Here is a 27,753-nt window from a genome sequence, read left to right on the forward strand (position 1 = left end):
AATGTAAAAATTAGCAACCTCAAAGATCATCCCTTCTCACTAGGACAAGACTCCGCTATAAACCATCACACCCAAGGGGTAACCACTGGAGCTGAAAAATTAAATCAATATGCAGAAATGCCAAAAACAGTTGTTCCATTAACAAGCCAATCCTTATAGACAAGTTAAAACAGCAGCTACTTTGGGCTGCTCCCTTATACAGAAGGATAATTAGATTCGTCAGATTTTTTATTCCAGATGCTGAGCTGGACAGAAGGGATCTGTATCTCCTACCAGGATCAAACCCGGGTTCTTTTGCTTGTTAGGCAAACCATTGCACTATGACACCAGAGACACTCATGTTAAAATGTCAAATTTTAATGTATGTTTACAGCCTGGTATAAAAAATAGGTTTTGCCTCCATGGTGACTTATCCCCTTCACAAAAACTCCAAGTGGGTGCAATGTATTTTTTTAACAACCCATCCACCAGGATACTAGAGGTATGGGTGTATCACTTTGACACATCACAGGCAGCTAGCACCTATCAGTATCTGCTAGGCCTCACCTCCACTACTAGCACGGTGGTTAGCACTGCTGCCTCACAGTTAGAATACCATCTGGAAGGCCTGGGTTCAATTCCACCTGCACTTACTGGGGTTAGGTTAATTGGAAACTCTAAATTCCCCATAGGTGTGAATGTGAGTGTGGATGTTGGCTGTCTCTGTATAGGCCCTGCGACAGGCTGGCGACCTGTACAGGGTGTACCCTGCTTCTCGCCCTATGTCAGCCGGGATAGGCTCCAGCCCCCCCACGACCCTGAACAGGATAAGCGGAAGTGGATGGATGGATGGATGGATGGATACACATATCACAGTGTTTACAGACAAAACTCCTTTGCATATGGTTGGTACCTTGTCCCTGTATATGGGAGACATCCAGCCCCTCTTTCAGTCGCAAAATAACGGCACCAAACTGGAAGTCGAAGGCATCACTTAGAGGGGAAAAAACACACACACAGAAAAGGTTCTCATCAGCAGTGGACACACTGAAACATTTTGCACTCAACTAAACAGACTCCAATTAGAAGCACATGGAGCATTTAAGAACGAAGAAAAACGTGGCTGAAATATTTTCTCAACGCCACAGTTTGTACTCTTGTATTGTAAAGAACAAAAACACAATGGAAAATAAAGGGCAAATTTCTAAGCGTATTAGCTTTGATTTTAATATTGTGGGACTGAACCATCTCTGACCTTCAGCTCTAATGCCATAATCCTCACATTACAATGAGGAACTCATTCACCGTAAGTCCTTCACTAACAGTCTCACATGACTGTTTTAGAGTTCAGTAGAAAAAAAACAGATAACAGATAGCTCATGGACCCCTGCTTTTACAGAAGTATATGGACTTGTTCTTACTGTACTAGAAACAAAGAACGAGTGAGACACACACACACACACACACACACACACACACACACACACACACACACACACACACACACACACACACACACACACACACACAGAGGATATAAGTGGACACATCTGTGTTTAAATGTCAGGTTTTTGTGATGTTAGAAAAAAATGCACACAGATTAATACTTTATTGAAGACCCTTTTATTAATATTAATAATATTTTATTAATAATATATAAATGCTTCGATCATAAATATGATCACTATATCTCTAATAATGTGATACAATCCACAGGCCTTTAAGGTGACAGGAATTAAACCATTACTTAAGAACCCAGCTCTTTTAGCTAATTATACACCAATCTCCAACCTTCCTTTTATCTCAAAAATTCTTGAAACAGTAGTTGTAAAACAGTTCACAGATCATCTGCAGCGGCATCATATATTTGAAGATTTTCAGTCAAAATTCAGAATTCATCACAGCAAAGAAACAGTATTTTGGTGAAGGTTATGTGCTTGTCCTGCTAGACCTCAGTGAAGCATTCAATACTGTTAACATTAACATTTTATTATAGAGATTAGAACATGCCATACTGATGATGCTGCAGTGGTTTGAATCATATCTAATAGACTACAAGAAGAAGACTGTCAAAATAAAACAGGAAGCAAGACGAGGAAACAAGGACACGGACTAGACACATAAGGAGGCAAGCACACAAAGGGAACCTAAACATGACTAAATGGAAACACAACACCAGGAAGTGAAATTAAACACAACACCAGGAAGTGAAATTAAACACAAGACCAGGAAGTGAAATTAAACACAAGACCAGGAAGTGAAATTAAACACAAGACCAGGGACTAAGACATAAGAAACAAAACAGACGAAAAAAAAAAAACAAACAAACCAAAAAACAAAAAAAAAAAACCAGACACGGGAACACCAACAGAGAAGCAGGGAAGACAGGAAGAAGGGGAAACTGGTGGTCAATAATAATAACAATAATGACTGAACTTAAAAAACTCATGACAACCCAGAATCCAAACCATGAACAAACTTAGAACTATAATGAGAACAGAACAAAAAGGAAAACACCAAAAAATGCTGGCATGTGACCCTGGACCATGACATAGGGAGTATAATTAGAAGGCATGGTAAATACTGCAGATGATAGCCAGCTTTATCTATCCATGAAGGCAGATGGCACATTCCTAACTAATTAGTTAAAAGTGCAGGAATATCTTCAGTTCCATTTTATTTATACAACAAACAGTCACCACAAGGCCCTTTATATTTTAAGGTAAAGTAAGGAGGGATCCAGAACAAAAGACTGTGGCAATGCTGTGGAGGAGAGCCAGAGATTAATAAGAACTAATGATTAATTGCAGAGTGGTGTATAAACAGAGTGAAAACATTTGAGTGAAATCTGGCTGCATTTATTAAACCCCCCCAAAATATGACTATCTAGGGTTGGAGACCAGGAAGCGGAATTGCAGTCTTACACACCTCTCTACAGCTTCTTCTCTTCTCCTGACACCCCAACCCCAAACTCGACCCCCACAGAGATGACGCCTGCTTCCAGACCACCAAAAAACCCAAGAAACCCAAAACCAGCAAAAAAAAAAAAATATTAAAGCATAAAAATTCACAAAGAAAGAAAAATATAGCATCCTCAACTACACCAAAGGGTAAAAAAGTTAAATGTGGATTAATAAATATTGGGTCTCTCACTTTTAAGTCCCTGTTAGCAAATAATTTGATCAACATACTGATTCAGTCTGCCTTACAGAAACCTGGTTACAGCAAGATGTCAGAATCCTTGAAGCACAGGTCGAGGAGGAGTAGCAGCAGCAATCAATCTTCCACTCCAGCTTGAAAGCTGGACTGTTACCCTTGTCCACATAACAACATTAATAAAGGTTACAAATGATCTTTTTATGGCTTCTGACTCATCTCTGTGCTTGTAAGGATTTAGCGATTCCAATTCCATTATGGATATCACTCGATTCGATTCCTTACCGATTCTCATTGGGTTATTGAATAAAATATACCACAAATGGGTTGGTTTGCATTAACTTTTTTTAATATATAGTAGAACAAAATTAAACTAAGAATTCCTCTTTCAAAATTAAGACTATTAATATTTTAACATTAAATACAACTGCAAGGTGTGCCAGAACCAGCCTCTGAGCCAGCCAGACTCTGGCAGTCCTCATCAACTAAATGTTACAGGAGATTAGGACTGCAACGATTAGTCGACAATAAAAAAATAGTTGATGAGGAATTTAATTGCCATTAATAGTCGTTTTTTTTTTAATTACTGATGATTTTTTTTCTTTTTAAATGGAGTGAGATGTCTTCCTGTCCGTCTATCTCTGGCAAGCTTCACACATGGGCAATAGCATTCGGTATGTTTAGTCATGGGGCTACTGGTGAAACTGAGCCAACTTTGTTTTACAGGGAAGAAAAGGTACTATTTTTTTTTATGGTTAGAAAAATGGACCATTAAATTTATATCAGCAGCATATATCAGCAACTTTTTGGATGAAGTATCCATCTTCCGTTTGTTTACTACCACTTTTAAATAACCTTATGCTAAATGTAAAAGCTGATAGCTAAATAAGTCCCATTTCATAATTAAGCGATTCATAATCCGATTAGTCGACTAATCATTTCAATAGTCGATGACTAATTGACTATTAAAATAGTCATTATTTTCAGCCCTACAGGAGATGGAGATTATTCATACAATATAATGAAAGCAGTACAGCAAAATAGGGTTGCAACTATCGATTATTCCATCGATTAATTGAGTGATCAGATTAGAAATACTTTTTTCATATTAACAATTCAACTGCATATTTTAACTTCCATACTGGAGTTCTTTTTGCTTGTGAAACAAACAGCGGTGGATGGAGCAGCTACAAAGTTTTCTTTTCTTCACATTGGCACTTACTGATCAGGTGGTTGATGAAGGACCTCCAGCTGTTTCAAAGTACAAATTTTAATGGCGGTGCTTTGGACGCTAGAAAAATGTTTACTTTTGCTCTGCCAGAGCTCACCATCTCAATAACGGCTCCGCCTTTTTGCACTTGCGTGTGCAGACTACACATAAGAAAGCTGCTGCTGTTGTTGAAACAGTGAAGATAATTTTGTTATGCTTTTTATCTTGACGCTTCTGTCTTGACACTGTTGGACATATCCTGAACCAAATAAGGCACGTGTGTAATGTAATCACGTAAAGGATAAGCAGAATCGTTAAGCAAGCAGACTAAGTTTCAAAGGAATTGAATTGAATTGAATTATTCCCATCCCTACTGTTGACCATAAAATTTTATTACAGAGATTAGAGCATGCCAGAGGCATTAAGGTTACTGCACTGCAGTGGTTTGAGGCATATTTACCTAATAGACTCCAATTTGTTCATAAAAATGGGGGGGTCTTCATCACACAAGGTTAATTATGGAGTTCCACAGGGTTTTTTACTGGGACCAATTCCATTTACACCAAATAGTCTCAAACTCCCCAGGCCGCAAATTGATATCAAAGATATAAAGCAATTTGGCCCATAAAGTTAATTTTTAAATTTTGTCCACCCCCCAAATAAGGACTATAATTTTTGTGTATTATAAATGATTAAAACAACTGTATTAAAAAAACATGTATTTTTTAACTGAAAAATGATTCCTTCATGTTCCACCATGACTCAGCTGTCTTAAGAGTCCATGGTGACAAATGGACCACATATTACCCTCACTGTAACCATCAGAAGACTGACCACTCAAGCTGCGACAGTCTAGTCATCATGTTTACAAATCTCAGACATCTTTTCCCACTAGACAGTATATCTTTATGCTTACTATTCAAAATACTTTACCCATGAATTAAACATATTTCTATAAACCAGTGGTTCTCAAATCCAGGCCTCGTGGCCCAGTGTCCTGCAGGTTTTAGATGTGTCTCTGCTTCATCACACCTGAGTCAAATATAGAAGTCATTAGCAGGACTCTGGAGAACTTGACCGCATACTGAGGAGGTAATTCAGCCATTTGACTCAGGCGTGTTGGATCAGGGACACATCTAAAACCTGCAGGACACTGGGCCACAAGGCCTGGATTTGAGAACCACTGGTTTATAGAAAAACATACCTGTAACTTAAACAGGGTAGATATGGGGAGGAAAAACAAACTGCAGTTCACATGACCCCAAATATGCATACAAATATACTATTTAACCACAGGAACTCTGAACCTCGTCTTGCTCTTCCAACTCCCCGGTCAGAGACAGCAGGCACACTGTGCGCAATACTTCAATGAAAAGTAAGTGGAAGTGTAAGCTTCTGTAAGGCTAAAAAAGGATAATCCCTACCTCTTTTGCTGCACTAACATACCTCAACGATAACGGCAATCTTAGCTGCTGATGTAAACAAATAGGGAAATGTGTAAATGCTAATGTACGTGTGCGCACCCATGTACGTTGCCCATAGTCAGTGACAGGGGCTCTCTTTCACAATCACGCTTAAAGTTAGGGCTGGATCAGGTGACCCTGAACCATCCCTTAGTTATGCTGCAATGAGGTTATTGTACTCAGCCCCACAAATCTCAGAAACATGGTGCCTAACCAGATACCTGCTCTGGATGGCATTACAGATTCTGCGAAAAATCATAGAGTTCTTTTGACCAGGATGTGTCCTTCAATCTGCATATTAAACAAATATGTAGGACTGCTTTCTTGCATTTGCACAATATCTCTAAAATTAGAAACATCTTGTTTTTAAAAAAAAGCTAACAGTTAGGGCTGGATCGGGTGACCCCGAACCCTCCCTTTTCAATATCTGTGTTTATACACCACTCCAAATTTAATCATCAGTTATTATTAATCTCTGACTCTCTTCCACAGCATGTCTTTTGTCCAGTTTCCCTCACCTCACCCCCAGCTGGTTGTGGTAGATGGCTGCCCTTCCCTGATTCGTGTCTGTTGCAGATTTCTTTGTGTTACTGTAAAAGGGAGTTTTCCTTACCACTGTTGACAAGTGCTCACTTGCCAGGGGAAGGGGGGTGTTGAGGTATTATTGTAGGGTCTTTACCTTACAATAATAAACAACTTGAGGTGATTGTTGTTGCGATTTGGCACAAATAAAATTAAATTGAATCCGGTGTAGGGTTAAGAGCATTCTACTGGCAGGTTTGTTCTACTTACTGGATCATGCTGATGTAAGTCTCAACATTCATCATGTCCCCATCCCTCCAGTCATTCTTGAAGCCCAGAACCAGGGTGTTTGGCTTGAGGCGGCCCAGGCCAGCAGCCTTGATAGCAACAGCAATTGGAATCACAAATCACTCATTTCTTAAATGTGGCTGATTTCCAAAGAATCACCGACACTAGACTATGACTTATTTTTGTGAGCACTAGGAACACTAACTGATTTTCACAGCTACCTACCCTGTTTATTACTCACCAGAAGCCACAGCAGGCCACCACGAAGTGTTTCAGTGTTGTAGAGTAGGTCTAAACTCAAGGTGCCTTATTTAAGATAATAATCTTGTGAGATTCCTATTTTACTTATCTAACCCCACCTTACTCCTCTGTGCTGAACACAATATGATTTACTACAGTAATGCAGGAGTGCTATCTCACCTGTGGCTACTTAAATGTCTCATTACTGATACACCACGTCTCTCAGCTGTACTGGTCTCTATTCTCTGGACACTGAATGGATCTGTGCCATGTTACATCTGACCAGTAGCTATTCTCCCAGTCCAGAGACAGTGGAAATCCAAAAGTGATGGAGCACTCATTGTTAGACCTAAATTATGGAGTAATTTGACACTTAAAATTAGATCTTCCTGCCACCATTTACAGCTTTGAAACCTTTAAAGCTATATTAAAGGATTCATCGCTTTTCTTTAGAATTAAATAATCATTATTACAAATTGACTGAAATCTTAATAAGTTATTGCTGTGCTCTTGTGTTTGTCTAGTTTTATCGAGATTTTCACTTACTTCTGTACGTACTGCTTTCTAATGTATTTGATTCTAAGCATCTCTCAGTACATTATACTTGACTCAACTTGATTCACAGGACACATTTGTTTCAGGAAATGTCACTGTCTCTTTTAAAGTCACAATTCTTTGTATCTGCAGGGTAGTACTGCTGTTAATGTCACAGCCTCTGTGTGAGATGCTCTTCTCAGTAAAAGTGCATTCTTTTAAACTTATTTTGGGGCAAACAGTTTGGCCCAGCACACTTGACTAAAATTCCTTCATGTTTTCAATTAGGGATGTGACTGGCTAGTCTACTAGACTAGACAATGATTAGTCAGTTAAACATATTTTGTTTCATTTGTACAAAGGCAATTAGCAGTGGCCTCTACCTGGGGCTACAGCCCTGTCAGACAGCTGGGCCCAACAAACACAAAAAAAGAGGTTTACATGTACTTTGAAAAATGCAGTGGAAATAATTAACAGTTAATGCATAAATCTGAATATATTTTTGATGTTTCCCTACCTGGAGCAAGTACTGACAGCCTTGTCTCAGATCTTCAGCTAACACTGGCATGTAGAAGGCTTTGGTCTCGTTCTTCAGCAACCACCGCTGGTACCGTGTCTGATCTGTGGCAAGCTCTTTGAAGTTTGGTCTTCGGTAGCCCTATGGGGACAGAAGGCCAAATGAATCCAGTCTTGGAATTCTGGAGCAAATGATCACAAATCTAGAATTCAAAGGTCACAGGATGCTAAACTGAATAACTCTCACTACAGATCTCAATGTCATCTGCAGATATCATAGTTCATGGTGACTCCTGCCTGACCTTATCGGTCTGCCTGTCCATCACCGTAGCAAACAGAAAAGGACTCAGAGCCAGTCCCTGACACAATCCCACATCCACTATTAACCCAATTGTCACTCCTATCATCACTGGTCCTGTACCAGATGATATCAACTAACCAGGGGTGAAAGTGGTTTTAAATTCTTGCCGGTACTACACGCACTTTGAGTGCTCAGTCAGAGTAGAAAAGCGCTTTTTTTTTTTCTTCTTCTTCTTCTTCAGTTGTTAAGGAACTTAACACAACTAACGAGCACTTCTACATATTCACCCTGTCCACCAATACAAAACTTCTGGAAAGAAATGATCACCAAACTTTCTCAAACCTCAATCCCCTTGGCAACAATTGTGTTTTGCAGGTAAATGCGCTCTCATGTGGAGTAAATGAAATCTTTGGTCATGATCAGTGTTTTTGAGCTGTGCTGTGTTGCTGAAATTAAGGAGAATAACATGAAACACAATTAGTTAATCTCTCTTTGTTTTTAATTGGATATTTTGTAATGAGCAGACAGACATTAAGCATAGCGGATTTCCTTTCTGATCCAAGACTGAGTATAATTCAAGCTAGTATCAGGGATACCACTCTGATACATTTAAGATTTTTGAATAAAGTAATAAAAAAATCACAGGGCAAAACAAATGATTGGACTATTCAGATTAACTTACAGTGTATCACGAAAGTGAGTACACCCCTCACATGTCTGCATATATTTAAGTACATCTTTTCATGGGACAACACTGACAAAATGACACTTTGACACAATGAAAAGTAGTCTGTGTGCAGCTTATATAACAGTCTTCATGCAGAGCAACAATTCGTCTTTTAAGATCCTCAGAGAGTTCTTTGCCATGAGGTGCCATGTTGGAACGTTCAGTGACCAGTATGAGAGAGTGTGAGAGCTGTACTACAAAATTGAACACACCTGCTCCCTATGCACACCTGAGACCTAGTAACACTAACGTGTCACATGACATTTTGGAGGGGAAATGACAAGCAGTGCTCAATTTGGACATTTACGGGTGTAGTCTCTTAGGGGTGTACTCACTTTTGTTGCCGCTGGTTTAGACATTAATGGCTGTATATTGAGTTATTTTGAGGGAAGAATAAATTTACACTGTTATATAAGCTGCACACAGACTACTTTTCAGTGTGTCAAAGTGTCATTTTGTCAGTGTTGTCCCATGAAAAGATATACTTAAATATCTGCAGAAATGTGAGGGGTGCACTCACTTTTGTGATACACTGTATATATGCAGCCTCTCCAAATAGCCTACAATACAAACGCTTGATGTTCTAACACTGGGTGACTCAAATTAAAATTGCCAGGAAAACATTTTAAGAAATAAATGCCACAATAATTGCATGTTTGTCAATATAACTATATTTTAAAATGATCATTTAACAAATAACACAACGTAGACTGATAACAAATAATATGAGATATATTTTATTGATAAAATATTTTTTATTCATCTTTTCTAGGATATATTTTTATGTTTCACCATAGGAGTTTTTAATCACAATTGCTCTTTATTATTTAATGATACTTCTGTAAACCACTTTCAGTTATCTTACACTTAAGGAAAGTTTACTTGAACAATTCCAGGTTTTTTTTTACCTCTGTGCCATTATCTCATGTAGGCATGATACAAATATTACTCCAAGCTGAAATCATGCAGCTGTGTGTTGAAAGATGTGTTTATTTTGTTACTTATACTACCTTAACTAATCTGTCCAACTCAAGCAGCAACCCTGCTTATTGCCCCTTAAAGGTCGACTTTTCCTTTCTCTGTACCTGGATAGTGCCTGCCTGCAACACCAAAGGACTCCGCCGGAGATGTCTGTCTTGCCCTAGCAGCAGCACCTGATATTTGGCTCTCCTCCTCGATCCGCGTCATCATGCATGTCTCATATTCAGTATTGTGGTGGAGGTTTTTGTGTTGCCACAACTGTGTTGTCACTGTTTTCCCACAAACAGATGTGTGAGAAATTGTGGCAACACAACAAACCTACACCTCAGAATACACCACAATACACCTGACATTTGGCTCTCCTCCTCGATCCGCGTCATCATGCATGCCTCATATTCAGTATTGTGGTGGACTCTGAGGCGTTTAACGTGTTGTCACTGTTTTTCTTCAAAAAAAGACACGTGAGAAGTGAAAAGTTGTGGCAACACAACAAACCTTGTTAAACACCTCAGAATACACCTGACATTTGGCTCTCCTCCTCGATCTGCGTCATCATCTATACAGTGGCTTGCAAAAGTATTCATACCCCTTGAACTTTTCCATATTTTGCCACATTACAACCACAAACATAAATATATTTCACTGGAATTTAATGTGAAAGACCAACACAGTGGTATACAATTGTGAAGTGGAAAGAAAATTATACATGATTCAAAACATTTTTTACAAATAAACTGAAAAGTGCGGTGTGCAAAAGTATTGAGCCCCCCTGAGTCAATACTTTGTGGAACCAGCTTTTGCTGCAATTACAGCTGCAAGTCTTTTAGGGTATGTCTCCACCAGCTTTGCACATCTGGTGATTGAAATTTTTGCCCAGTCTTCTTTGCAAAACAGCTCAAGCTCAGTCAGATTAGATGGAGAGCGCTTGTGAACAGCACTTTTCAGATCTTGCCACAAATTCTCGATTGGGTTTAGGTCTGGACTTTGACTGGGCCGTTCTAACACATGAATATGTTTTGTTTGAAACCATTCCATTGCTGCCCTGGCTTTATGTTTAGGGTCGTTGTCCTGCTGGAAGGTGAACCTCCGTCCCAGTCTCAAGTCTTTTGCAGACTCCAACAGGTTTTCCTCCAAGATTGCCCTGTATTTGGCTCCATCCATCTTCCCATCAACTCTGACCAACTCCCCTGTCCCTGCTGAAGAGAAGCAGCCCCAGATCATGATGCTGCCACCACCATATTTGACAGTGGGGATGGTGTGTTCAGAGTGATGTGCAGTGTTAATTCTCCGCCACACATAGCGTTTTGCATTTTGGCCAAAAAGTTCAATTTTGGTCTCATCTGACCAAAGCACCTTGTTCCACATGTTTGCTGTGCCCCCAACATGGCTTCTGGCAAACTGCAAACTGGACTTTATGGTTTTCTTTTAACAATGGCTTTCTTCTTGCCACTCTTCCATAAAGACCACATTTGTGCAGTGCATGACTAATAGTTGTGCTGTGGACAGATTCCCCCACCTGAGCTGTGGATCTCTGCATTTGGTCCAGAGTCACCATGGGCCTCTTGGCTGCATCTCTGATCAGTGCTCTCCTTGTTCAGCCTGTAAGTTTAGGTGGACGACCTTGTCTTGGTAGGTTTACAGTTGTGCCATACTCTTTCCATTTCTGGATAATGGATTGAACAGTGCTCCGTGAGATGTTCAAAGCTTGGGAAATCTTTTTATAGCCTAAGCCTGCTTTAAACTTCTCTACAACCTTATTCCTGACCTGTCTGCTGTGTTCTTTGGACTTCATGATGCTGTTTACTCCCCAATATTCTCTTAACCAACCTCTGAGGCCATCAGGGAGCAGCTGTATTTGTACTGAGATTAGATTACACACAGGTGGACTCTTTTTAGTCATTAGCAGTCATCAGGCAACTTCTGAATGCAATTGTTTGCACTCAGAGAAAAGGGGCTGAATATTTTTGCACACCGCACTTTTCAGTTTTTTTTTTTTGTAAAAAATTTTTTGAATCACGTATAATTTTCTTTCCACTTCACAATTGTAACCACTTTGTGTTGGTCTTTCACATTAAATTCCACTGAAATATATTCATGTTTGTGGTTGTAATGTGACAAAATATGGAAAAGTTCAAGGGATATGAATACTTCTCACGCATCTGTTTGTGGGAAAACCTTGTTAAACGCCTCAGAATACACCACAATACTGAATATAAGGCATACATGATGATGCGGATCGAGGAGGAGAGCCAAATGTCAGGTGTATTGTGGTGGATTCTGAGGTGTTTAACAAGGTTTGCTGTGTTGCCACAATTTCTCACACATCTGTTTGTGGGAAAACAGTGACAACACAGTTGTGGCAACATAAAAACCTTGTTAAAAACCTCAGAATACACCACAATATTGAATATAAGGCATACATGATGACACAGATTGAGGAGGAGAGCCAAATGTCAGGTGTATTCTGAGGTGTTTGACAACACAGTTGTGGCAACACAAAAACCTCGTTACTCTTTTTCCTCAAACAAGATGCGTGAGAAGTGAGAAGTTGTGGCAACACAAAAACCTCCACCACAATACTGCTTACAGCTAGCAGATCTATTCTGACCCATAGTGCAGCCATGATTGGTTCTGAATGAGACTTTACAGCAGACAGCTGCTCCCCCTCTTCCAGGTACTGCATACCGGTGCAGAATCTTTTAGTGGTACGCAGTAACGGACCGTACCGGCTTATTTTCACCCCTGCGACTAACTGATAATATCTGATAATAAAACACAATCCAATTATAATTTTACTTCAAGTGCATGAAAAAGTCAAATGACATCTGCTCACCATGCGAATATGACCACAGATCATCAGGCCTACGTTCTTGGTGAAACTGTGCACCAGATCCAGAAGGGCAGGACGAGAGTTGGGGTAACCCGTCATTACCAAACACTGGGGTCTACAGTAAAACACGTGTGAGAGAAAACACAACATGTCAGAATCAACCTTTAATGCATATATAAAGCCTGTGTATTATGCACATATAATGCACATACATATTGTGTATGTATGAGTAGATTTCTCCAATCTCACTGTATAATGACAAAGCCATTCTATTCTATTCTATTTCAGACTGAATAATCAGAACAGATATAAAGGATGAGCAAGTTAGGGTTAGGAATTAATTAGTAGTTGCTTCCGCCTAGTCCTTTTCGAAAAAAAAAAGTCACTGATTGCATGTGAACTTGATTTTATGTGTATTAACATTTACATGTTCAAAATAAAGATTTTGATATGATATGATACTATACATGCAGTCATCTTTTCATGTGACCTTCACAATGGCCTTTAGGCTTCCTAACACAGACATACACACACAGACACACGCACACAACCACACCTACACCCACATACTGCCATACAGCAGGAGCAGAGCTTTGCACATCAAAGCAAATATGTTAAGCTTGACAGGATTTACTGGAGGAAATGAACAGACAAAAATGAGTTCTGAGGAACAAACGAGTCATGCTGAAGACACCATCGGCCTTTTAATCTCCTGTTTGGTTTTCTGCCATGGGAAAATCCCATTAAATCCACAAAAACACCACTGTCCCAATGTGCCATATGGACAAGCTGTCAGAATGAAAACATGCATGCAACATTAGGCTGGACATATAAATAATGGCACTCTATGTTTAGATGCTGTAGGCAATTTCAAGTTCATGAATCATCAGCATATACCCGTAAAATTGATAAACAGAACAAAACTTTTACTGTCACATACACATACATGCAGTGAAATCTAGTCTCTGCATTTAACTCATCACACATGCGTACCACACACACACACACACAGAGCACGACATGCAGAGCAGAGGTCAGCTGTTTTCCTTCGTCTCTAAATGTTCCACATGACACAAATCCACAATTGTTTCATGAAGGACATAGTATAATTTTACATTAAAAGTTTGAGTATTTATTGACACAATTATGACTGGGTGATACAATACTCAGCTAACAGGGCATTCATAACTTGACATTATGACCATGTCAAGTTTTGTTCTATACACAAAGGCTGCATGTTGTGATTGTGGAAATGAGATCAGATCTCTTTCACAAGGGAGACCTGGTTTCAGGAAAGTTTATGGAAGTAGCGCAACAGCGATCCTGCCGCTCGTTCGCTGGACCCTGGACATCCTTGGCAGGTTGCCAGTCTATCAACAAGCATTTATGCTCACACCTATGACCACAGCAGCTGTTTTTTTTTTTCATGAATTCCCCTTAAATGCTGTTTGACCAGAGACCTGCTCTGTCACAAGTGTGTCAGACACAAGTGTGTCAGTCACTTGTAGCAATAGCAGGTGAATTAACCCATAATGGCAAAACTTGAAGAAGAATTGAACTAAACCATCAACTAACACATGACAGTGGGAGAAATGCATTAGAGGGTTACATAACCAGATGTCCATTAGCATCCAACTGTAAGCTACCAAGCAATGTGACACTCAAGAATATTGCTTTATATGTGCTTATCAAGCATGGTTAGTAATATTATTGTGCTTCCATGACTCAAGAATATCTACACAATAACCTTGGTGTGAAAATAGACTGATCTAAAGCTGGAGAAACAGATAAACTCTGTGGTGAGATCAGGCTTTTACCATCTCAGACTCCTAAGGTCAAGCCCTTCTTATCTTTTAGTAACTTTGAAAGAGTTATACACGCTTTTATTTCTACTCGGCTTGACTACTGTAACACCCTGTACATTGGTATAAACCAGTCCTCTCTTTCACGCCTTCAGTTGGTCCAGAATGCAGCCACTCGCCTTCTTACTAGAACTCCTAAAACTGAGCACATCTCCCCTGTGCTGGCCTCCCTTCACTGGCTCCCGGGACGTTTTAGGATTGATTTTAAGATTTTATTGTTTGTTTTTAAATCTCTAAATGGGCTGGCCCCATCATACCTCACTGAACTCCTAACCCCTTATGTTCCCTCTAGGTCACTGAGATCTGCAGACCAGCTACTTCTCAGTGTTCCTAAAACTAGGCTAAAGAACAGGGGGGACAGAGTTTTCTCAGCCATAGCCCCTAAACTATGGAACGAGTTGCCCCTTTATGTTAGGTCAGCTTCTACTCTGCATGCTTTTAAAGTGCGTCTTAAAACTTATTTTTATTCCTTGGCTTTTAAATCGGAGTGAGAGCTATCTCTGAGCTGTTGTACTGTTGTATATTTTAGATGTGTGTGTGCTTGGTGTGTTTATTTTATTTTTCCTATGTACAGCACTTTGGTTAACTCTGTTATTGTAAATGTGCTCTATAAATAAATTTGGATTTGGATTTGCAGTGTTATAAGACTGCTGGATCGTAGCTCAGCTTTAATGACAGAAACTACAACCAAGCTAGTGTTTGGTACCTGAAGTTCTTGATGTGGTCCTCCACTCCACTAAGGTGCAGAGTGTGGGTCAGGGCCTGGTGGTAGGTCAAAGCCTGGGTTGATGAACCCCAGTTCACATCTGGAGGGGAAGACACATGCAGGCAGAAACACAGTGGATTTAGCAAGTGTGTTTATGGGTCAGCTTTCTGAACTAAAGGCCACCTGACCCATGTGGTGTTAAAGTCTACATGTACCTCATACTTGTGAGTAGCTGCACATCAGACATGTGTTTAGAACTGTATGGTTTAAAGAGGTGGAATTACAGATCAGTGTATGTTATATGTTAACCACTTAACCAATTCAGGGTCACAGGTAGGTTGGAGCCTATCCTACCTGTCATAGGGTGAGTGTCAGACACCCTAGACAGGTTGCCAGTCTACCAACAGACAATCATTCACATTCACACTTATGGCCATTTTAGTACTGCCAACTAACATGACAAACTCCTATCACACTTCTTTGAACTGTGGGAGGAAGCCGGAGTACCCGGAGGAAACTCGGGGTACTCTGGCTTTCTCGTAGAATTCAGCTCAAGGCGCCTGAGGTTTCCTGACGAGAGCGTGAACCTGCAGCAGTGCGTGCACAGCAGACACTCCTGTGCGCCATTTTACTTTGTGTGCATGGCTGCTGAACTCTACACATGTGAGTTGTTGAATTTACTCGCAAAGAATGAATAATTCCATACTCATCTTATCCATAATTGGAATTTGCAGTTTTCCAGTGAATGCTCATTAAAATTGCAACTCTGTCTTTGGGGGAGCAGCGGGGGTCACAAACAGAATAACAGGTCTCATGCAGGCCAGGCAGAAAAGTTTTCATTTTAGATTGACTCATTTTCTATCTCCATCTCATAAGTGAACCATTCAATCAGATAGTTATTTTATTTAAATAGAAGCTGTAACAATTTCAAGCAGTTTCAATTCAATTCAATTTTATTTATATAGCGCCAAATCACAACAAACAGTTGAAAGTAAGCATTTTCAATGATTTCCAGCACCCATACAAACCTTGTCTATAAATAAAATTCAGTTTAATTAAATGACAGGCAATATATAATTCTTAAGGTGTAATGGTTTTGCTAGTACGAACACCAGAAATTCTTGAAATCTCTAAAGAAAGAAAAAAAAAAAAAGAAATGGAGTCAGGAATTTCTGACCAAATTTTGTGTGCTCTCTAACTCACCTGGCTTCTTGTGGCTGACATAAATATACAGAGCCATAACAATGATATTGGTAAGGAGGGCAGCTGCCCAGTTGATGACAAACATCACTCCACAGCACAGAATGGCTCCAGCAAGGGAAACCCACATGCTGTAGTATTTGAAGCTAGGTCTCCAGCCTGTAACATCAATGAAAATGAGTCACAAAATAGCAAAAGTACATTTAAAGCATCAAACATGAGTACTGGTCAATTACAAGGTGCAAACAAAATGTTATATGACTGCTCCAGCTGGATATGAAGGTGGCCATGTGCATGCAACAGCTCATTACTGTAACTTTTACCAATCTGGATGAAAGAGCTTACGTTGCATGCATTTTTGGGACTATTTGCTTTAGGGCCTTTATGATTTACACCATAGAGCAAAACAAGAGACAGTGTGTTGAAATCCACAGAGCACAAAGCAGTCTTCAGTGGAAGAATCTGCAGTCAAAACAGAAGAAGGCTCATCAGGTCAGCAGCCATTCAGACACAGTGAAGGAGATCCAGATGGTGCCACTGAGCACTCCAACTATAGCAGGAGCACTGATTGCAGTTTATCAGTGTACAAGGTGACATGGGCATTTGCTTTTTATTGGAGCAATCACAGAACTTTTTGATCTCACTTGAAACAGTATGGGTAGTATAGCATTTGCAAAATTAATAACTATCATAAACAATCCTTCCAGTTAAGGTTCAGTAGAAGATCTACTTGTCAGACCTGCAATGTGAAACACTAAAGATCAAGAAATGCTATTGCCATCCCTCCATTTAAAGAAACTTTTGTATTATTAAATAGTCAATGTGGCTGTTAAAAGAGCATGGATAATGTTACAGGTGGAGTTGGGCTTATGTTCGGTTAAAGAATGGGAGTTAACAGCCTGTTACACCGAAGACCAGAGGTTATACGAGACATTAGGGACCATTATTCATTTACTGGATACTACATAAACTACAATAGTGGGATTTTAGTGATGGAATACAGTTTGGGTGTGTTTGGTTACACAGTGACAGCCTTTTAAAAAAACAAACAAACAAACAAAAACAAAAAAAAACAGGACATAAAGGGTACATTGACAGTGGTCTTGTTCCTGAGCCTATGCAGGGATTTTAGAGGTCCCAGAAAGCGGAAAGTAATTGGCACTGAACAGGCCACAGCAACAAATGTTTGTGTTCCAAAGGCAGTAAAATCTGTTACCTCACTAAAGTGTTTCTATTACTATTGGAGTCATGTACCATTTAGGTCCAAGTAATTTTATGACCTGCTGGAAGAACTGGGAGCAGAAGAAGAATCTGTACCTGCAGTTCTGCTAAGGCTTTGGTATTTGGGGAAGGGGGTGAGGTGGGAAGAAAGCACAGAACTTAATATAAAAGATCAGCTATCAATATCATTTTCATCAGTCTACACCTTAAAAAATAAAATCTTTCACTTTTCAATTGTTGTATCTATCAGTGCATGCCATTTGTCCAGTTGTTGAGATATACAGTACCAGTCAAAAGTTTAGACACACCTGTTTTTAATCAGTGTTTGTACTTTTATTCCTACATTGTACTGAAGTCATGCAGACTATGAAGGAACACACAAGGAAACTCAAAAGTGTTAAACAAAGCAAAATATGTTTCAGATTCTTCAAAGTAGGAACGTTTTTGCTGTGATTACAGCTTTGCACACTCTTGGTACTCTGTCAGTCATCTTCATGAGGTAATCACCTGAAAAGGTTTTCCAACAGTCTCGAAGGAATTCCCAGAGCTGAGCACTGGCATATGTGGCTAACTATATTATATTTTATTTATTTATATATATATATATATATATATATATATATATATATATATATATATATATATATATATATATATATATATATATATATATATATATATGCTAGCTATTTGTGACTAAGTCTAGTTTACTTTAGCAGACAGATTTGTCATCAGTTGTCTGAATTAATTTTTTTTAGTCCAAAATGTGTCAACTGCTTTCACATTATAATTTTAATTTCTAAGCCTTTTTTAATATTATGATGTCCTTGTTGAAAAATCATGCAAATTATCCTCTCACTGTAATATACACTGCCTGGGCAAAAAAAAAAAAAAAAAAAAAAAAAAAAAAAGTTGCCACAGTTATTTAACTGAGCAAATAGGTACGAGCCTCCTATTGGATAATTACTGTAAACAACCATGTCGAAAGACACATCTCGTGGTTGTGGAAAAGATGTCTGTTTGAGAAGGGTCAAATCATTGGCATGCATCAAGCAGAGAAAACATCTAAGGAGATTGCAGAAACTACTAAAATTGGTTTAAGAACTGTCCAACGCATTATTAAAAACTGGAAGGATAGTGGGGACCCATCGTCTTCAAGGAAGAAATGTGTCTGGAAAAAAATCCTGAATAATCATGATCGGCGATCACTTAAACGTTTGGTGAAATCAAATCAAAGAAAAACAGTAGCAATCAGGGCTGTGTTTAATAGTGAAAGTAAGAGCAGTGTATTAAACCACCTAATGGTATCTTGTCTGCTGGCAGTATGAATGGCCTGTCTTCTGAGGTGGCTCTAAATTCCTGAAGGCACTCGATATACGATATAGGATATGTCTCACTGGCCTAAGGAGCTGGTTTTGAAAAAAACCTCATCAAGGCAACTCTACATCCGATGATCATTGCACTACAGTCTGACGAATGCCTACCTTTATTGTGAGTATTAGATGGATAATTGTAACTTCTATAGGCTTAACTTGTGGATCTGGTACATTGTACTGCTTAAATCCTTCCATTACTGTATATTGATCTTACCTGGTGAGTTAGCCAGTGAGGCATGGAACACAGAGAAGTTGATCAAGGCATAGGATGCCAAGAAAAAGTTGGAGATAATGGGTGCAATAGTGTTCAGCTTGGCTGCAAGAAGAAAAACACTGGTCAAATCAGAAAGGGTCAAAATGTCACCTGCGATTTCATGTCCAGCCATGCAAGCAAGTGCCCCCCCCCAAAAAACTTTTGATATGATTCCATTCTACAAAGACACATAGTTTGATGTGGATATGAATGCCCCCCTGCTACTGCAGGTAGTGGTAGACAAAGTTCTACAAAATATTCAGTCATCTAAAAAAGGAAGCTCTTCAACAATGGCAATATAACAGCTTATTTCACAAGTCTGTACAATTATTTTTCTGAGAATTATGCAATTTAGTACTTAGTACTATAGCTAGAGTAGGAATATCTGCAAAATAACTACTCAATTTAAAAAGTAGTTTCTTTAATATTTCAAATACACTCAAATTAATTCTGTGCACTAAATTAAACACTTTCATTGCTTGTTCTTTTCAGGAAGCTTCTTTGAAATTATTGTAAAATTTTAGACCAGTTCTCAAAAAAATAACCATAGTGTGTGACGTGTAATGTGATATAAACCACAACCTCCAGGCTTTTATGCTTTTAACACTGAAATGTGATATGATAAGCAATGAGTGGAGCCGTACCAATGAGGATAAAGCCTAGAGCGATACCAAAGGTCAGGATGTAGCCTCGTAGGGGTTCATTGTTCTTTCCGTAGCCTTTGGCAAACATTTGCAGACCGGGATAGATGTTGTCCTTACATAAAGCCTGTGGAAATAGAAATCTTTGTGTTGCCTCACTGGAGTTTAAGCTGTTTATTATCAAAAGCTAAAAGAAAAACAAATTTCAGACAACAGACCTATCGGCCTATACAGCTCCACTGTCGAATGTTTTACTTGTACAATATGTGATATATTTTCAGAGGAATTTGCCAATAAATAAGGAACGAATAGTGACTGACATTAAACATCGATGTACAGTATTTCTTAAAAATTTAGAAAATTTTTTAAAAAAAAAAAAAAAAATGAAAATGTATCTTTGTCCAGTCAATATTAATGGCAAGTTTCAGAAGAATAAGACAATAAATAAGGGAGGAGTAGCACCAATGTACAGTATGTCTTGAAAATTTTGAAAAGAAAAAAAAAGGTCAAAAACTGAAAATCTGTCTGGAACATTCTGTAGCCCTTCACATAATGAATACTCATACCAAGTGTCAAAAGAATTGACCAAAAATAAGTGAGGAGCAGCCATTGAAGCTAAACATCAATCTAGCCCAGGGGTCGGCAACCTGCAGCTCCGGAGCCGCATATGGCTCTGTGCAGCTTGGGGAAGTAAATTATAAGTATCCAATTGAAGTGCATTTCATTTTTGTTAGTTTGTTTTTTGCTGTAGTTCTAAATTGGAACATTATTGTGACCTTGAAATATTAAAATACAATAATTTTATTATTTTTTTTTTTATTTTTCATCTCTCAATATATGCGTCACTCGGTAGCAGCTACCAGCTTCCGGTAGTATTTGTGGCTTTCAGTGTTTTTTTCTTTTCCGTGGAAACCGGGTCCAAATGGCTTGTTGAGTGTTGAAGGTTGCCAACCCCTGATCTAGAGTATTTCTTGAAAATGTCAAAGATTTGTGAAAGATAAAAAAAAGATCAGAAGTTCATCTGCAGCATTTTGACTTGCCCAATGAATACTTAAAGAGCAAATTTCAAAATATTCAGCCAATAAAGAGGGGAGAAGTAGTCACTGAAGTTTAACATGAATGTACTGTTTATCTTAAAGATTTTGAGAAGAAAAAATTACAAAATGCCTCACAGTTTTTTTATTTTCAGAGCTTTGTACATTAAATACTCACACCAAGTTTCAAAAGAGTTGGCCTAGAAATAAAGGAGTAGGAGGGATTAAAGGTAATTTTAATGTAATTTTTTAATGAAATTTCAAAAATTCTTAAAAAAATTTAAACTTCAGAAAAGTCAAAATTGAAAATCCGTCCCTTCCTATTTTGCAGAGCAAAACAGTTGACGGATGGACAGATGACTCTGTATCGGATCAGAACTAATCAAAATGAAATATTTCCAACAAAGAAATGTTTCCATTAGTCCATACTGCAATTCATTGGATATAGTACCTTACAGCTTGGGTAGGATCTTACCTGAAAAACTTTAGGGGCACTGACTAAAGAGGCCAGCGCTGAGGAAAGTGTGGCAGAGAAGATGCCAGCAGTGATGACGGGCCCAAAACCAGAAACCAGGCTCATAACCTGAACAAAGGATTAAATGCAAATTTTTAGAACTGCACTGGTACATTACCCTATTTCACAGAAAGGTTCTTAATATTCATCTTCTGATAGAGCAGTTTAATACCTGAAAATCATTATGCAGTCCATAGCTGCAGGCATTCTGACTTTTGCAGGTAGAGAAGTCATAGCCAAATTTGCAGGCAGCAGTGGAACAGTTTTCCATGAACTGAGAGCTGATTGTGTCATTCATATTTCCACTGGCATCTCTCAAAATACACGAGCCTGGTTTTAGAAAAGTATTATGCATGTATAAAACTTGGTATTTAAAAAGAATGTGACAAACTTGCAAAAGTGCAGTCTAATAGTCTAATACTATACCACCTGCTGAAACAGCAACACCCAGGTAGACTATTCCTGTGATCAATATGGCTAGAAGGGTCCCCTTTGGAATGGCCATCTGTGGGTCCTGCAACCACCAACCACAACAACATTAAGATTAAAAGCAATCTATAGCTGTATAAAGGTCTTTTAGAAGAGAACATAAAATCTGACATCCAAATAAAGTTTGAGGGCAGTTTGTATATCAAAGCTGTTTTGAACATGGTTTCAATAGACTAAATCAGTAGAAGCATTGTCATATTCACCAGCACAGAACAATCTACAAAGAAAAAAATGTATTTGATTTGACAACTGTATCAACATTCCTCACATGGTTACACATGACTTACAGCAAGGTCTCCTGAAATGTTGGTTCCAGCCAGAATACCGGTGGCTGCGGGGAAAAAGATGGCAAATACGGAGAAGAATGTCTCTTCTCGGAAGTCTGGACCCATGTTCTCCCACATTAGTGAAGCTGACACAAAAAAGACCAAAAGACAGCTGACAAGGCTTTTTGAGTCAACACTGCAACAGTTAATTCAGGTCTCAGGGTTACAAAGCGGTATTAATGAAGCCCCCCCACCCAAACAGACAGACACACACACACACACACACACACACGCATGCATGCACAAAATACACAAAAACAAACATATATACATAACCTTCAATTGAGATTTCATGTGTCATCCTACCATCATAGCCAAAGAAGCCCGCAGGTTCCTTTGATTTTATAGGAATGAAGCTTCCGATAAAATAGTTGAGGATGGCTGAGATTAGGACAACGAGCAAGACGATCTGGGCCTATAGGAAGCAATTAGAACCGGTGTATTAATCAGACTGTGTGGCAGTGACTCTCAAATGATCAGGTATTTCGATTTGGCAACAGGGCTGCAACTAATGACCATTTTGATAGTCGATTAGTCATCGACTATTGAAATGATTAGTCGACTAATCAGATTATGAATTACATAATTATGAAATTGCACTTATTTAGCTAGCAACTTTTACATTTAGCATAAGTTTATTTATAATGTGGTAGTAAACACGTGGAAAATGGATATTTCATTCAAAAATTTTAATCAGGTTTGCTGCTGATATAAATTTAACGGTCCTTTTTTCCAACCATAAAAAATAAAAAAATATATATATAGTACTTTTTCTTCCCTGTAAAACAAAGTTGGCACAGTTTCACCAGTATGACTAAACATGCCACTGATATGCATGTGTGAAGCTCGCCAGATCTAGACAGACAGGAAGACGTCTCAAAAAAAAAAAAAAAATCCATCAGTAATAAAAAAAACACTATTATCAATAATTAAATTTGTCATCCACTATTTTTATTGTCGACTGTCGACAATGCCGACTAATCGTTGTAGCCTTATTTGGCAATAATGAACAACTACTAGGAGCACATAATTGAGGGGATATATCTTTTTACTGACTACACCTGCAACATACACTCCTTCCAAAAATATTGGAACAGTGAAGCCAATCCTTTTCTGCTGTGGACTGAAAACATTTTGGTTTGAACAAAAAAAAACAAACAAACAAAATCAACAACTCAGCTTTTATTTCCAGGGATTTACATCTAAATCTGATACATAGTTCAGAAGATAGCACCTTTTGTCTGAACCCACCCATTTTTCTTGTGAACAAAATTATTGGAGCATGTGACAAATATGCTTTGTTGCCCAGGTGTGTCCTGTTACAATGATTGAATCATCATGAATGATCAATAAATAGTATGCCTACACTCTGTTTCATATTTGGGTTTCCCCTGTGCAGAATGAGAAAGAAGGAAAATCAATCAAAACCACTGCACAGACACTGGCCATAGCCAGAACAACTGTTTGGAATGTCCTGAAGAAGAAAGTTGTCACTGGTGGACTAAGTAACAGATGTCAAACCAGTAGACCAAGAAAAACAACAACTGTTGATAACAGAAACATTCTAAGTGCTGTACAGAAAGACCCAAAGCACACTTCTAAAACTACAAAGGAGTTCATCGGGGCAAGAAGTTTTAGACTAGCCCAGTCAAGCCAAACTTAAACCCTACAGAGAAGGGGGGCCGCAGTAATAACAGAAATTCAGTTTGAACTAACAAATATACATAGTTGCATATTTACATAAATGTGTTGATTTACATAATCCCACAGGATTTTCTAGTTTTTAAGTGGGCCGCAGAACTCTTGACTTTGGGAACCACTGCTTTTTACATACGTAAAGGGAGTAACCCCCCCCAAAACAAAACAACCAAAAGAGACTGCAGTCAAAGCCGGAAACACATCACATAAAGAAGAATGCATAAATTTAGTGGAGACAATGGGTCATAGACTTCATGAAGTTATTGGAAGCAAAAAGGATCTGCAAATAAATATTAGGTCATATTCTCTTTAATCTGTTTTAAGTTCTAAAACTTCTGCACACAAAAAAAAAACAAATGGGTGGGTTCAGAAAAAAGGTGTTACATTCTGAACTGTGTATCAGATCCAGATGTAAATATAGGTACACGAATATAGGAAATAAAAGCTGATGTGTTGATATTTTGTCTCACTGATTTGTTTGATGTCAAACTCAAATGTTTTCGGTCTACACCAAAAAATAAAGGCATCAGCCTCACTGTTCCATTATGCTTGGAGGGGGGGTGTACACTACATTGCCAAAAGCATTCGCTCGTTTGCCTTCACAAACATATGAATTTGAGTGACATCCTATTCTTAATCCATAGCGTTTAATATGTCGGCCCACCCTTTGCAGCCATGATAGTTCAACTCTTCTGGGAAGATTGTCCACAAGGTTTAAAAGTGCCTTTATAGGAATTCTTGACCATTCTTCCAGAAGTGCAATTTATGAGGTCAGACACTGACATTAGAAGAGAAGGCGTGGATCTATTCATCCCAAATGCAGGTTGAGGTTAGGACTCCAGTCAAACTATTCTATACCAAACTCACCCATCCATGTCTTTATGGAACTTGCTATTAGCACAGCTGTCAGCACTAGCAAGCAGTCTGATACCCAGAGAGGACCCCCATGTTTGATTGCTGTGCTTTGAAAAGCTCACTCTAAATACTGTCCAGCAACAACCAAAATTACCAACATTCTTCCAGAGATAAGTGCACAGTTGCAGCATGCACCAGCTGTTTAGAACAAATGCTGCATGAAAGTAGTATGAAAATGCTGCAGAAGGGAGCAACAGTATTCCAGATATTTTTCAGCTTTCTTAGTGGACTAAATCTGGATTGTGGTCATACATTGGTTTGGTATGTATAACTTGCGAACATCAACAATGTAAACAAAAGACTTCCACATTACCATCACTTGTTAAAAATGTATCTGTAGTTGTGAAATTGAGTTTGTGTATTATAGGTATATCTATAGTTTTATATAGTCTTTGTTCTGTATGTTTATTTATAGGTACAAGTTTATATGAGTTGGGATGCTGTACATACCTTGGCCTCCCATTCCATTCCTGCTACAGAGATGCCCAGGAGAATGATTATTGTGATGGTGCCAATGATTCGGATATCATTGAGTTGATCTGTCATGACGGCATCGTTATACTGAGATAAAATACAAGTTGGTAAATAGAACGATAATGATCTGCAAACGGAGCTCTTTGATAGGTACTTCTCTCTCTCAATCAGGGTTCTAGCCAGAAAAAAAATAAATAAATAAATTTCAGCCCGGCGTGCCTGTGTGTTGGGGAAGTGTGTTATCCTTATGAGTCTACAAAGACAAACTCCTGGGATTTTATGCTTTATAGTAAGCATAAATTTGTCCTTTGAGCTCCCTTTTTCCTCTGCTTCCCCCTTGTTTTAATGCTATTTTTTCACTCAACGAAAACTGTGAACGAAACTGGCTGTGCCCGGTGGTAGATTGCAAATTGTGGTGAAATAATACTATAGTGCAGTGATCTAGCGCTCGGGTGTCAAAATCCCAGCCCGTGGGCCACTTCTGACACTTCACCCTCTTAATTGGAGGGGAAAGCGAAATGTCAAAAAAATCAACTTAACTGTATGATATTTCTGACATCAATTCGCGGACCGGAAGTAGGGGTCGGGAGTTTGACACTCCTGATCTAGCAATAGGAAAAAAGGAAAAAAAACAAAAAATAATAAATCAGTCTGGTATTGGCAACGGGGTGGTGTGGTGTGCACGGAGTATGCACGGAGTGTGCGGGGTGCGCGTCCGCTTGCTAATTGCAGAGCTAGAATAGTGATAGAACAGTTTCGACAGTGAAAGACCACCTCAGCATGGTACAGTGCTGGGCAATCAACCGCTGGCTAGAACCCTGCTCAATGACGCCAGGATAGCGTATTCCTGCTGATCAGTGATCAGCACTAATTCTCAACTGTTTAAATGCAATATGAGGACTTACGATTAGAATTTCCACCACAGTCTCAGCAAAGCCCACCACATACATGGCTACAGCGACTGCATTGGCAAAGGCAAAGATGAGACCAATAGAACCTCCAAACTCTGGGCCCAGGCTCCTTGAAATCAGGTAATATGCTCCTCCTGAAAATAAAAGGCAATCATAGTGAAAGTGCACAGTCGTGCAAATTTGGACCAATTCAACAGCATGGAGTCTCATTTCTTTAACTGAATGAGTGTGTACATGTACAAAGATGAACAGTCACTTCCAAAGTGACCCAAACTCTCAGTAAGACCTAACTGACTTGATTTGGACATTGCATTCTACAAAGTTCATGGCTGCAGTCTCTGTGAGAAAAGAAAAGCTATACAAATGCACGGGGGAAAAGTGGCCTTTCCACCAACATGCTTCATTACGTTGGGGATGGATCTGTTTCTGAAGTTATAGCTCATTCTGAAAAATGGTTATGAATTCAACCAATTATCAGGGGAAAAAATCCCATCAATATGAGCCTAACATGAATAGATACCGTTGAACTGTTATGGGACTTGATTTATGTTGAAATTCAATCTCCCCAGTACACTATCCTAGTAGAGCAACTGGCATCCTTCTGTCATCTCCCTTTAAAGGTACAGTGATCCCTCACCTATCACAGGTGTTACATTCCATAGACCCCCGCAATAGGTGAAAATCCACGAAATTGTGCCGTTACATTTAGTATATATTTCATTATTTATTTATTTATTATTTATATATTTTAAGGCTTTATAAACCGTTCCCAACCTCCTATAAACCTTTCCCACTCTCTTACTACAACTTGAGTTGTATAAATAAATAAATTCTGCAATACAGTGAAGCCATAATAAGTGAACCACAATACAGCGAGGGGCAACTGTACTACTAAGAGATACCATTTTGTGAGAAAAAGAGGTCAAAATAACATCCAAGTTGTGCCCACCCAGCAGTGTGAGCTTAAGGTGATGGAAATCTACATCATGCAAATCTCTTGTGAAATGAGAGTGACAATTTGATAGCTATGATTATGACAAGTACAATATATTGCCAAAAGTATTTGCTTGTCTGCCTTCAGATTCATTCATTCAACTTGAGTGACATCCCATTCTTAATCCATAGGGTCTAACATGATGTAGCTGCAAAGGGTGGGCCAACATCAGCTTCAGCTATTCTCAGGAGGTTTTCCACAATGGTTTAGGAGTGCGTTTGTGGGAATTTTTGACCATTCTTCCAGAAGCACATTTGTGAGGTCAGACATTGATGTTGGACGAGAAGGCCTAGCTCGTCCACCTGTGTTCTAATTCCAAAGGTGTTTATTGGGTTGAGGTCAAGACTCTGAGCAGGCCAGTCACTTTCTTCCCCACTAAACTGGCTCATCCA

The 27,753-nt window shown here is 38.9% G+C and overlaps 1 protein-coding gene across 3 annotated transcripts in view; it reads right to left on the minus strand.

Annotated features, from left to right (window-relative positions):
• slc12a2 (solute carrier family 12 member 2) overlaps nucleotides 1–27,753 on the minus strand; it is a 96,936-nt gene that overhangs the window by 25,212 nt on the left and 43,971 nt on the right. For all 3 annotated transcript variants that reach the window (XR_004019450.1, XM_030724040.1, XM_030724039.1), the window contains exons 5-19: nucleotides 26,362–26,501; nucleotides 25,433–25,543; nucleotides 22,676–22,784; nucleotides 22,331–22,455; nucleotides 21,984–22,068; nucleotides 21,727–21,884; nucleotides 21,516–21,623; nucleotides 20,010–20,133; nucleotides 19,327–19,428; nucleotides 16,519–16,674; nucleotides 15,316–15,415; nucleotides 12,751–12,862; nucleotides 7,910–8,050; nucleotides 6,601–6,707; nucleotides 893–972 (exon numbers count right to left, since the gene is read on the minus strand). Coding sequence is in view for 2 of the 3 variants with exons in the window: in XM_030724040.1 (XP_030579900.1) it covers nucleotides 893–972; nucleotides 6,601–6,707; nucleotides 7,910–8,050; nucleotides 12,751–12,862; nucleotides 15,316–15,415; nucleotides 16,519–16,674; nucleotides 19,327–19,428; nucleotides 20,010–20,133; nucleotides 21,516–21,623; nucleotides 21,727–21,884; nucleotides 21,984–22,068; nucleotides 22,331–22,455; nucleotides 22,676–22,784; nucleotides 25,433–25,543; nucleotides 26,362–26,501 (1,758 nt within the window). In the remaining variant the exon portion in view is untranslated. The remainder of the gene's footprint in view (nucleotides 1–892; nucleotides 973–6,600; nucleotides 6,708–7,909; nucleotides 8,051–12,750; nucleotides 12,863–15,315; nucleotides 15,416–16,518; nucleotides 16,675–19,326; nucleotides 19,429–20,009; nucleotides 20,134–21,515; nucleotides 21,624–21,726; nucleotides 21,885–21,983; nucleotides 22,069–22,330; nucleotides 22,456–22,675; nucleotides 22,785–25,432; nucleotides 25,544–26,361; nucleotides 26,502–27,753) is intronic.

This window comes from Archocentrus centrarchus, unplaced genomic scaffold (genome assembly GCF_007364275.1).
Source record: "Archocentrus centrarchus isolate MPI-CPG fArcCen1 unplaced genomic scaffold, fArcCen1 scaffold_30_ctg1, whole genome shotgun sequence".
NCBI lineage: Eukaryota > Metazoa > Chordata > Actinopteri > Cichliformes > Cichlidae > Archocentrus > Archocentrus centrarchus.